The sequence below is a fragment of the Temnothorax nylanderi genome, unplaced genomic scaffold (assembly GCF_030848795.1).
Source record: "Temnothorax nylanderi isolate EJ_2023f unplaced genomic scaffold, tnyl_v1.0 TNYL_tig1481_pilon, whole genome shotgun sequence".
In the NCBI taxonomy this organism is placed as follows: Eukaryota; Metazoa; Arthropoda; class Insecta; order Hymenoptera; family Formicidae; genus Temnothorax; species Temnothorax nylanderi.
The window spans coordinates 1-12,602 of NW_027250543.1; the positions used below are offsets into that span (position 1 = coordinate 1).

Sequence of the window (12,602 nt, forward strand, 5' to 3'; positions counted from 1 at the left end):
TGAAGTGAGAAATCGCGTAAAACATCGGCTGCTTGTAGAATTCATCGTTCTCCGGCATTACGATAATCGAGGAATCCACATAATTTTTAGCCCAATTTGGTGCCCCATCCTTATTGAGCGCCATATTCCAATCTACCCATCCGACTGCCCAATGCGACAAGTTCTAGAAATATATTTATAATTTTATAATACACAATTCAAAGCATTTTAATATAGGGAGACCGGGGCCTAACCGTCGCCGGGGTCTAAACGTCAAATCAAATATCTCGGAACCTGTATATTGTGCGAACTCGCTATTAACGTTGTAAACGCTGCTTATGGTACCCATGTAACCAACGGAGTTTCGGCAGGTTATCTGCCGTGTTATGATTTTTACGAGGGCAAACGTGTTTTCGGAAGGTGAAAGTGAAATTTTCTGCGCGTGGAAATTTTGTAATATCTGCAATAATATTTGCTCTCCAAATCTCAAAGTACATGATTATAAAGAGTAATGCATGCTGAACACGAATCCAGTGTAGTTTTTTCATTATCGTTGATGTCTAATATTTCGTGGGCGATCAAACCTGAAACTTGTGCTTGGGGCCTATCCGTCAGTAAGCACCCGGGATTTATCCGTCAGTCTCGTCACTGTGGCGCGCCGGGCGCACGACTTCGGCTCACGGCGATTTCAGGTTAGGTTTCCCTCGAGCGTGATTCTGTCTTCCCTTGCACGTGCGTCAGTTTGTATAGGAGGGAAATAGTACGCACGTATCGTCGCAAAACGGGTGTTTTGGCCGACCGAAAAGATGGCGGACCGTTGTTTTTGAGATCGCTCGCGCTCACGGCACGTCGGCGAGGTACGGCGAGGCACGGCACGGCTCTGAGATCCCGCGATTTCCGCGCGAGAGTTGACATGCCGCGCGCGCGGTAGATCGTCGTTGTTGGTCGTTGTGTCAGTGACAGTCGCGCGTGCGACCGCATCGTCCAGCGTTCGCACGTCTCGGCGTCATTGTCGCCGGCGTTGTAGTGGTGGTGGTATCGGTGGTGGTCGTCATCGTCGTCGTCGTCGTCGTCGTCGTCGTCGTCGTCGTCGCCGGCGTTGTAGTGGTGGTGGTGTCGGTGGTGGTCATCGTCGTCGTCGTCGTCGTGGTGGTCATCGTCGTCGTCGTCGTCGTCGTCATCGTCGTCGTCGTGGTGGTCGTGGCCGTCGTCGTCGTCGTCGTCGTCGTCGTGGTGGTCGTGGCCGTCGTCGTCGTCGTCGTCGGCGCGTCGAGGAATCGGCGCGAGGACGCCGTCGAGTCGGTAAAATGGTCGCGCTCCACCGCGAGCTTTTCTAACCCCCCTGTCGCTATTTATCGCTCCCCCGCGAGAAACGCGGCTTGATTAGGTTGCTCGAGGGTCCGCGCTGATCCTATGGCACCGAACGCCGTCACGCGTGTTCCCCGTGGTTGCCCGCGTTGACAATATGACGTGCCGTTGGGGAGTTTACGATTTGGTTAACCTCTGTATTCACGTGCCTAAATTGTTTTATGGAATAAGTAAAACAATTATTTTTTAATAAATTTTTATATTTTTCTCTTAAAAAACAATTATTAACATGTATCCTATCATTTTTCGGGCTTAGATGTATGTATATGTGTTGAAAATGCAGTGTGACGGATAAACCCTGGGGGGGTGACGGTTAAACCCCGGCATTTTTGAGATTTCAATTTTTGCACCGTTGTCGTTTTTGCTCTATACCGGTTTAAACAAAGCGACGTAGATAAAAATTTCCTTAATAAATTTTGTAGCTAAAGGTTCACTCTTTACAGTGGTATACCACATTAACTTCAATTATTTATTTTCTTGTTAAAAATCGGCACCGAAAAAAAACTGACGGTTAGGCCCCGGTCTCCCTATATATAATTACATGTATGATTTACTTTTATCTTTACACAATAAAACTATCTTGTGCTAATTCTCTAACAAAAAATTCTCTAATATAAAAACCGGATTAACTGAACAATATATACTTTTAATTAAACTCCAGAGTGTGCCCGCAAAAGTTTTCGTCATACATTTAGAATTAAATGTATTCAGCAGATTCTTATTTTACAACTAAATCGAGAGTGTTCTTTATATTAGATAGATAAAAAATTGAAAACGGTACAAACGCGTTTGTGATTTGAAATATAAATTGTGATTAGTACATACAAACCTCGATTATATCTAAGGCATATTTTTGTCCTCGGTCCCATGATCCCAATATTACCTTTCTTATGTCTAAGGGATTGCTACCTATGAGGCGAAAATTACATGAATCTCTTTTTTGAAACTTTTGGAAAAAATATATCTATCGCACAGTTATATCTTTCATTATTTACTGTGACCTGTGTAATGCTGGCCACACACACTTTCCGTAAGACGTAACCGTAAGCCGTAAGGTTTCGACCAATCGCGTTGCTCGATTCTTACGGCTACGGTTACGGATCGGTTACGGACGGCCGAATCGTGCAACGCGATTGGTCGAAACTTTACTGTTACGTTTTACGGAAAGTGTGTGTGGCCAGTATAATTAATTATACTTACCGGTGCATGCCTCAGTCATCAATATAAACTTGTCCGGGTACTTATCATGCATTTGGGTCAGCCTAATCGGTGAAAATACTCCATCAGCGTACCAATGGACCGCAACACCGGAGAACTGCTCCCGAGCTTTCAGATTATTGAACATCGTCTCGGGATACCACGGTAATTCGAAGCGTTGATCGTCCAGCGCCATGTAGACGGGATTATATCCGGCATTGGACAAAATCGGAGCTAAAAAATCCGTGGACCAAATCGCCGACTCGGTAGGCGTCCAACCCATGGCGTTGAAAGGGAAGAATGGGATAAATCCATCTAATGGTTCGTTGCCCGGCGTTATGCCCCATATATTTATACCACGCTCTTTGTACGCGTCAAAGAACTTTTTGATATACTCAGCGTAAAGTGCATAATATTCACGTTTTAGGATACCTGTCGAGATTATCGTACATTACGGCATTTCATATTTAATTATCGAAGCACTTAATAGTAAAAACAAAATATAATAACATCTACAAACTCATTTTGAGTTTATAGACGAGAGAAGACGAAAATATTAAGTTAAATTTAATTTTTGAAATAGGAACATCAACTTTTTGTAGTATTAATAATTTTGTTGAAAACCGATGATTTTCTGGAGAGATGTTATCCGACTATAATTACGGAGGGCGAAGTAAGATGGACTGTGAAATGAAATGGACCAGTTATTATCTTTTGTTTCTTTCAAATTTAAGAAAGATATAAAAATAGAACCTTAATTTGTGGTATCTTGTTTCATTCCTACAAATATATGAATTATTATTGCTGATAAATATACAATAATTGACTCCAAATTAACGAAAAAAAAAGTAACTTCCTTTTTGATGTTTTCCAACCATATAAAAGTATTTTAAAATTATTTTAAATAATTGCTCGTTTCAATATCATATTTTTATGATTAAATCAATATTTGCTTCCGCGTTAAAAAATATTTCATAAATAATGTAAAGTTTTGATTTCAAATTGATCAGATGATTTATTTCCTGCTCCATTTCATCCCACTCCGATCTGATTTTACGTTTTACCTCTGATAGCTGGTAATTAATTTTTGCGAAATTTCAATAAAAAATAGGCTATTGTGAATTTTTAAAATTCAATATAATCGTATATAATAAATACTCGTTTTCGTGCAAAAGTTTCTCTGTTTGAGCAAGACGTACCCCATGTTATGCTATTTGTGTTTTTCATCCACGGAGGTGCGCTCCATGCAGTCGTGAATATTCTGTAATTTTCCGGATTAGGCATAATACTCTCGATATAATGTAGATATCCGATTTTGTAATAGTCTTCCTCCACAAGTGAGAAATGACTTAACGTAACATCGCCGGGTGTGTCGTCGTACGTGTACGGTCTCGTCGAGAAATCGGTACCTGCGATAGGTATACGAGTGAACGTGTATCTGCTACCGTTGGAACTAAAATACGACCTGAAAGTAAATGCACGTGAACGGTTATGCGTGAACATGCGAAACGGATTAAATCCAGTTAGACAAATTTGCGGCAATTTTACGAAACCCGATAGATCGTTAAATTTTGCCTGAATAGTTGCTGCGTTTCACGTTACCATAGCAGTTAACGCACTTTGCTCGATTTCAATACCGTAGAAATATTTATCTTGCGCTAAAGAATTGTAATTTATGCTTCTAATTCGTTTCCATTTTACCAGCAAAAGAGGTAATGCAATTCTGCTATTATCCCCACAGCAGAATTAATATGCTTCGCCCGGAAAATTATTCTGCAACCGCTTATTGAATCAATATGTTAATTAATATATGATTAATAGCTAATTGGAAAACTTTTGCCTCGCCTTTTAGAATTTACTAACGTATTCTAACGGGATTTTATATTACTTGAATTATTCTCAGAAAGTTTCAAAAGATCTTGACAATAAATGAGAATCTAATAAGAAATTTAATTCTTTCTCAAAAAAAAAAAAAAAAAAAAAAAAAAAAAATTGCAGAAAAAAGATCAAGGAGAAGAATTTTTATTGACATCTATAACGTAAAGCGGAAATGGAAATTTTCAACCTATTGTTATCGTCACGAAATAATAGCACTGATAGCGCACTACAGTGTCGTAATCACTTGGTTTTCATAAAAAACGACATTGCAGGTGAATATTGAACATTATTAAAATTTTATTATACCGCACGAAAATTTATGTCGTTCTCCCAATCTTTTTTTTCTGTCACTGTTATCGCTCGCTTAAAAATAATGCCGACCACGTACTCAAGTAATACGCCTTGAGTCTTATTGCTGAGAGTTCTAATGTTGAGAGCGGCGGCGTCAGTCATTGCTCCGCCAAATCCTTGTATCCTTTGATACTTCTGACTACTGTCCACCGTGAGAACCACGTCGTTGTCGGGCTCATTTTTGCCGACGAAGTTATCGACGTTTAGCTGCATCCTTTTGCCATCCCGAGTAGATGTGTACCATAAAACCTGGTTCTGTTGCAAGTTCGGCTCGCTTATCGTATCGCAATACGTTGAGTTACAGACGCATACTATACGACCTTCGCCGAATGAACGTGGTATACAGTTGTCTCCTGCAACGGAAAGAACATTCAATTGCACGTTCCGACACTTAAGTTGTCATGCATACTTTTTTAATTGACACGCTGTTACACAAAAATCTTTTTAAAAATATCAGAGATTCCACAGAAGAAATATTGAATGTCTCTCTTTCCCTTATCGTTCTCTGTATGTACATCGGGAAGAGTCAGAAACTTTGCTTGTTAAACTGTGTCGTGAAATTAAATTCTCCCGTTTTAGTAAGTCCGACCTGCGCTGATTGTATGCAAAAGTCGCAGGCTTAAGGAAGTCGTTTATCTTTACTTAAGTGTACTTTTGCTGAAAATTTTGCTGAAATCGATATCAGCGCGATTTGCATTCGCCGGTGACATTTCATCGAAATTCATGACGTTGCAAAACGAGGTTTATATTACTTTCAAAATAGAGGCGCAGCAAAGTAATAGAGATAGGCCTACTAGTTATGTAAAGTGATAATAATCGTAATTAATGCAGAATTAATATGTAATACGTATAAAATAACTTAAATATGAAAACATTTTTTACAATAAATAAGTCTTCTCTTCGTTTTCCTTTTTTATAAACAATAACATAGGTATCTTTTTAAATAGCTAAAACTTAATTACATTGTAATTAGTAAATTATTTATAATATTTATTTACATTTTAAAAAAACATAAGAATAATGAGAGTTGTAATACATAGGCTGCGTTCGGGGAGCGCGCTATTAGCGCTATTTGCTCTTTCCATCTTTGTTTTACATCTGATGAGCGATAAAGATAGAATGATGTAATAGCGCTAATAGCGCGCTCCCCGAATGCAGCCATATACTAAGTATAAATAATTTAACTAAGAATATAATATAATGTCTTTCGTTTACTTGGAAATTTTTTCACTAGTCACGAGAGATTTCGAAGACTTTCCGTGTTTAAAAGGAATTCCAAACGTTATCAAACATTCGTCTTTAATTGCGCTTACCTTTCACTGTGACCAAGGCAACGATTAGAATTACTGCGCGTAGCATCTTGAGTTATGGCGAGGAATACTTTTTAGTCTGCAAACGTGTAATAAAGTGTATCACTTATGTATATCGGTTAAACGGAACGTTCGTGATATATAAAAATATTATAGTCAGATTAGTGTATATGTGCTATATGCTATATTATATGTTATATATGTAGTTTAATTGATAAAGCTAACATTTGCAATAACAATCATCAGTGCGTAAAGTTCGTAAACAGATATAATTAGAATTAATTTATCTGTGATTCATTGTTAGTATATCGTTTTTCAATTATTGATAATTTGTTACATGTTTCTAATGCCCATTCATGTTATTTATAAAAGAGTATTGCCTTTTAGCTATTTCTATATCTATTTTATTATTTTCATATCTATTCAAGAAATAATAACAAAATAATTTTACTAGTAATCGTATTTGTACCGATATCGCGTACACGTACTATATACGCTATAAAACATGTTAAAAATTTCTAATTTTACCGATATTGGAGACGTCAAATATTCAAAACTGTTATAGTACCGATATATACATAATTTTCCGATAATTTTGATTCCCAGTGTTACTATTCTTATATTATATTGAATGTCGTTATTAGTAAATTAATTTATTTCAATTATTATATAAAATCGAGAAATGTGTACTGATGATATATAATCGGTATGTTTTACATCCTTTTTTATTCTTGCTTTCATTTTACTCGCATTTTCCTGTAGCTGTGATTAATTGTTTTTTTTTTATTATTTATGTTAATTGCATTATACACAAAAGAGTTATAAAACCCCAAGTTATTCAAACCTTAAAAAAACCTTTGAAGAGTTAAGAATAGGCTCTGATTACTACACAATCATTAAAAGTATAATGCCTATTGTTGAACTACACATTTGAAGATGAATTGAACTAAACTCTAAAGAAAAGGATTGTCGACATTACAAATTGTTAACGGTTGTCCTCTCTTTTTATTCTTTTGTGCGCCTATTTTTCGTACCTGAGCACTGTTGAGAATTTTATTGTCCGTAGTACAGAAACATTACTGTTGTTCGTTTTGGAACGGTACGATGATGACTGAAGAACAGTGCGACATTCAGTCACGTGTTCCTATCGGAACACACCGCGATCTTTCCGATAAGTCGACGACTTATTTATCAGTAATAAGATTTTAATTAATGCGCATTCTATTAACTTAGGAAACAATATCTCTTTCGTGGAAACAAAAGTTATATACTTGCAACGATGCGTTCGAAGTTCAAGAGATTATTTTAATTTAGGATTTATATGTATAGACTCCACGTTGGAAATCCACGAATATAAAAGAAACAAGCTAATTAAGAGCCAGACGCGGTAAATGATGGGCGAAAGTTATTTTAAATAAAAAAATAATAATAAAAATAACTTTCGCGTATCATTTACCGCGTCTGGCTCTTAATTAGTCCGTTTCTCTTATATTTTAATTTAGGGTTGTTAGATACGTTTATCTGTAATTAAGTAATGAGACAAATTGATTCGATTAAGCTTGCTTATGATCATGATCTTATTTACAGCTCTGCTTCGAGAACAGCTGCGCTTGAGATATATATAACATACTTAAAATAATATTTAATTTTAACAAATTTGAGAATATCGTAAGTAAATACAGATATTCGTTTAGATTTTAAAAATAGATTTGTTATTACACTAGAACTGTCAAGGAGATCAAAATGATTTGTTTGACATCTTTTATAATTATTACTTCTTTTTAAAACATCTTAATTTCTAAGATTTCTTTATATATAGATAATTAATTATATAAATTTGTTTTTTCTCTTTTTCTTTTTTTTCCCCTAAGATTAGCTTCAATTCTCGGAATTCTCTTTCTTATAGATTTCCAGAACTAAAGAACTCAACGACGTGAAAAACCATAATACATATATAATATTTTAGCGCATAAACAGTTTGAAGCCTAAAAATAGACTTTTAAGTCCTTTAAAGACTAATATGTGTTATAAATGACTTAAATTAGTTATAAATGAAAAAATATGACGGATCAATGCGAAAGATAATGTCCATCATATATTGCATATTGCTGCATATGCGACCTGCCTTATAGAAAGATAAAGAAAGCGAGAAAGAGAGAGAGAAAAAGAAAGGGATGTGCAAGCAAATAAGCGTAAAACAAGTATATTTGTAATCGATGTCGAGTTCTGCTCCATATCATAACATTATAATTTATTTTCGAAAAACGATTTTTCTGAGTTGCTGAAAAGTAAAATATTAAATCTATATTTAAGTACAAGGATTCAAAACGCAAAAATCATAATTTAGAATTGCACTATACTGAGATATAAATTTTAGTTGTAACGCTCTTTTTATTTACAATTTTTGAGATTGCATTTGATTTTTTCAATACAATGGTAATTTTTGAACAAGCATATAAAAGTACACAAATATACACCTACAAATAATTTTATCTATAGAAGAGTACACTTAAAAAGTATACTCTTAAAAATATCTACAAGAAATATGCTGAATAATATATGAAACTGTTGAACAAGCAAGCATGGTGATGAGAGAAGTATGCTTTTGCTGTTCAACAGTTTTATATATTATTCAGCATATTTCTTGCAGATATTTTCAAGAGAATACTTTTCAAGTGTACTCTTCTATAGATAAAATTATTTGTAGGTGTATATTTGGGGAATCGGTAAGAGAAAACTTGCAAGAGACTGGAAGAAAAGAATATGTTCGGCACTCTGATTTAAAGGATTATTATCTACACTATTGTGTGAAGACATAGGGCTGAAACAACTGAGAGAAAATAGAAAGTATGTAGGAAAAATTTTTAAAATAATATATAAAAAAAGAATTCAAGAAAGAAGATTTAAGATTTACGAAACTTGAAAAAAGCATGATAGATGGAGATATATATGAAGAGAAATTAGAAGAAGGTCTAATGGGGAGTGAACTAACAAGGCTGAGGGCATGCTGAGAAAGTTAGAAAGCTAAAAAAACACAAAGGATTTGTCGAAGTGGGAAGAAAAATAGAATTAAAATAATGTAGGGAGAGAGGGAAGAGGAGGTGGTAGGCAGAGGAGTGTTGTGTGTGTGTGTGTGTGTGTGTGTGTGTGTGTGTGTGTGCGTGCGTGCCGGAATGCATTGAAATCAAATGGAGATAGAGAAGAAAGAAAAGGAAATATAAAAGGTAAAAAAAAGTGAGCAGAGGATAAGGTAGTCGTCTTTCGTATATAAGTATTCTAAGTTATGTAAGAATTATATTTCATGAATAATACGATAATAATAATAAGATACGCATCAATCATCAGATAAGTCGATAAAAATACTCGGTTTTAATCATAACAAATAAATATCTCTCTCTCTTCCTCTCGTTATCTATTTCTTATTATGTTATATAATTTTGATTACGATGGTAAACAATACGTAAAAAATTAGCATTTAAAATTCAATCGTAATATTCACACGTAATTCGTAATCGCGTAATTCGCGAAGTTACTATATTGAATAATCTCAGTCTTTTCTTCTCGTAACTTCCTGCAATGCAGTTTCCTAATGGATATGCTGCACTTGTATAGTATAATTTAATATCTTCCTGGTACATTAGCTTAATAACTAACTGTATCATCTAAAGATTTGCTCTACATAGATTCACGGACTAAGGTTTCAGTTCAATTAGATGGCAATTAGCGTCAGTACTAATCGGACGGAGTTAACTATTTACTCGTGTTACGTCTGATCATATTAAATACCCACGACACTGCTAACCTACATCGTTCCATAATTATCTTATTGCTACCATATAATCTCTAAAAACAGTAGCAATCACGATAAGTGCATATTAGTGCATTTCTTTTGCAAACGTATCTGAAAGCAGCCGAGATGATCTATTTCGCTCTTGGTGAAAATGTAATTCATACGACGTGTAAAAAGTACAAAAGATTTTTAAAGAGACTTTGATTTGAGTGACCGAAACTTCAAACTACATTTCGATCTTAAAAATATGAAAATGAACTACAGCAGCTGCTATAAATACCGTCTGTCCGGAAAAAAAGGAGACTGGTGCTCTAAAAAATAGAAAATATTAATTTCAAGAAATTTTAATGACAAATATGTTCTACATAATCCCCTCCCATCTCAATACAACGTTTAAATCGTTCGTATAGCCACTGGAAGCTGCTATAAAATCTTCTTGCAAAATCGCTTTTAGTTCGCGTGTCGCATTGACTTGAATGTCTTCTATATCTTCGTATCGCTGCCCCTTCATGTGCATCTTCAATCGTGGAAATAAGAAAAAGTCACATATATGGGGATAATCAGATGAATAAAGTGTTGAAGCACATTTCTTTTTTTCGTCAAAAATTGCGTTACAATTCCAGTCGAATAAGCAGGCGCGACGTGCAGCAGGAAAAAATCTTTGGCAATCCATCGTTCTGGTCGAACTCGCCGAATTCGGTGTTACAGAGGCATTCCATAACACTCACATAGAAGCGGGAAGTCGCAGTGATGCCCAAAGAAACGAATTCTTTGTGTGAAACTTATGGCGGAGCGGCTCTCTCGGTCTCTCTTTGTCTCCGAGTGATTCTCGGCCTCCATCGAAATTGTTTATACCGTTAAAAACACCTTTGCACGATCTAAACACGATGAGTTACCGTAAATACTTTTCATAATTTTAAATGTAGGCGTTTTGCCAAATTTGGCGTGAAATTTAATTAATTGCTCGTTGTTCCATTGACACGATAAAGAAAGTGACAAATTTCAACTGCACAATAATCGACTTCAAACCGGATACTAACGGCTGAAAAAAAATAGGTGTGCTTCTAAGAGGTTATAGTATAAGGTTTTCATAGTAGTCAGACACTTAGCGTCACTTGTATATACAACGTACAGAAAATCAGTCTCCTTTTTTCTGGAAAATTTATCAGGTGTATGATAAATCATTTCTGTTAGATTCTCAAATAGAAAAAATTTAGAAGAAAGGTAAATGGCATGGATTTCGCATTAAATACAGACGACAAATAATAATTGAATATAAATATGTCGAACAGCGCTATTGAATATCTGTTGAGTGGAAAGAAAAAAAAATTCTTTTACATCAAATCATTATAAGTAACGAAAGTGGATTTTGCATGTAATCCTAATTAAGGAAAGAAAATTTCGAATGGATCCTGGTCGGCAATTGGCGGCAACAGGAAGCCTATATTATTGTACATTTAATGAAATATAAAAGACACATTGTACTATGGGAATTCAAAGAAACGGTCGCTGTGGATATTAGCAGCCAACAACTCATTAATTTAAATGACAAATCAGATTTAAAATGGATGAAATCAGTTCGAGTAAAATAGGTTCAGATAAAATCGGATTAAAATTTGTAAGGAATTGATGAATGGAAAAGCAATATGATTTTGCCATATCGGAGCCAAGCCTATCGCCGAATGAGAATAAACAGATTATTCTTTAGAGTAGCTTCAGTTAAGCTGGGATTTTCATGCGGCTTTATATTCTCAACTCCCTGTGGAATATCAAACGTTTCGCCTACCAATTATTTGAACGACATAACGACATTGGAAGAAGTCCAGTAATGTATCGACGAATTTTTCATTCCAAAACTGTCTGTCGCGACGGAGTTTGACAATTGCCTAAAAGATGGTAGACTTGTATTTTCTATCTCTATTTCTTTAAAGTTAGGCCGCCATTATTTGAGATGTTACATCGTGGTTTGAAAGTCATGGGTTGGTTGATACCGATTGGCACGAGCAAGAGGCCAATGCCTTATGCCTAGGCACAATACCGTATTAATCAACCCATGAATTTCAGACTACGATGTGACATTTCAATTAATGGCGACACTTTAAATCAATACTGACAATAAGAGGGAAAGAAATGCAAGATGACGTAGCATGCTGACTAACACTGAAGATGATCCAATGGCAGGATCGAAACGTTTGTAATGTTTTGTAAATTTTAAGGCGAAGAAATAGAGAAAAGAGAAAGCACAAAATCTTGCTTTGGCTCTCATAGCTCCTTATTTAACATTTGAATTTAGATCTTCTCAGCCGTTATATTCTGTTTGTTTTTTGCATATCTCTGTCCTTTAGACTTTAGATCTTCCGTACAGCTCTCCAATGGCAATGTTCAGTCTATTATATACTCATACATATGGTGATCTATAGATGTCTATATGGTGACAAGTAGACGAATCTGAAGGACGGAGATATATCACGGACCGGAAGGACGGAGTATTAGACGAAGGGAGTAAAGTTTTCTGCGGAAACGCGAATCGGCGTTCTCGCGCCGGTCCCGGGGATCCGAGCTCGGTCCCTGCCTTGGCCTCCCGCGGATCTTCCTTGCTGCGAGGCTTCCGTGGCGGCGCGAGCCGTCGTGGTCGTCCTCTTCGGCCGCCATTCAACGCTCAGCTCAGAACTGGCGCGGACTAGGGGAATCCGACTGTCTAATTAAACAAAGCATTGCGATGGCCCTCG

The 12,602-nt window shown here is 36.1% G+C and overlaps 1 protein-coding gene across 1 annotated transcript; it reads right to left on the reverse strand.

Annotated features, from left to right (window-relative positions):
* Positions 1-4: 4 nt before the first annotated feature.
* On the reverse strand, positions 5-7,248 carry LOC139787381 (lysosomal acid glucosylceramidase-like; the record flags this gene model as incomplete). The annotated part of the gene is made up of 7 exons (XM_071726465.1): positions 7,118-7,248; positions 6,087-6,162; positions 4,811-5,126; positions 3,744-4,009; positions 2,548-2,976; positions 2,177-2,256; positions 5-163 (listed from the first exon to the last, which is right to left on the reverse strand). Coding segments are annotated over exons 2-7 (1,296 nt in total), but the record flags the coding sequence as incomplete, so codon positions are not given.
* Positions 7,249-12,602: the final 5,354 nt, after the last annotated feature.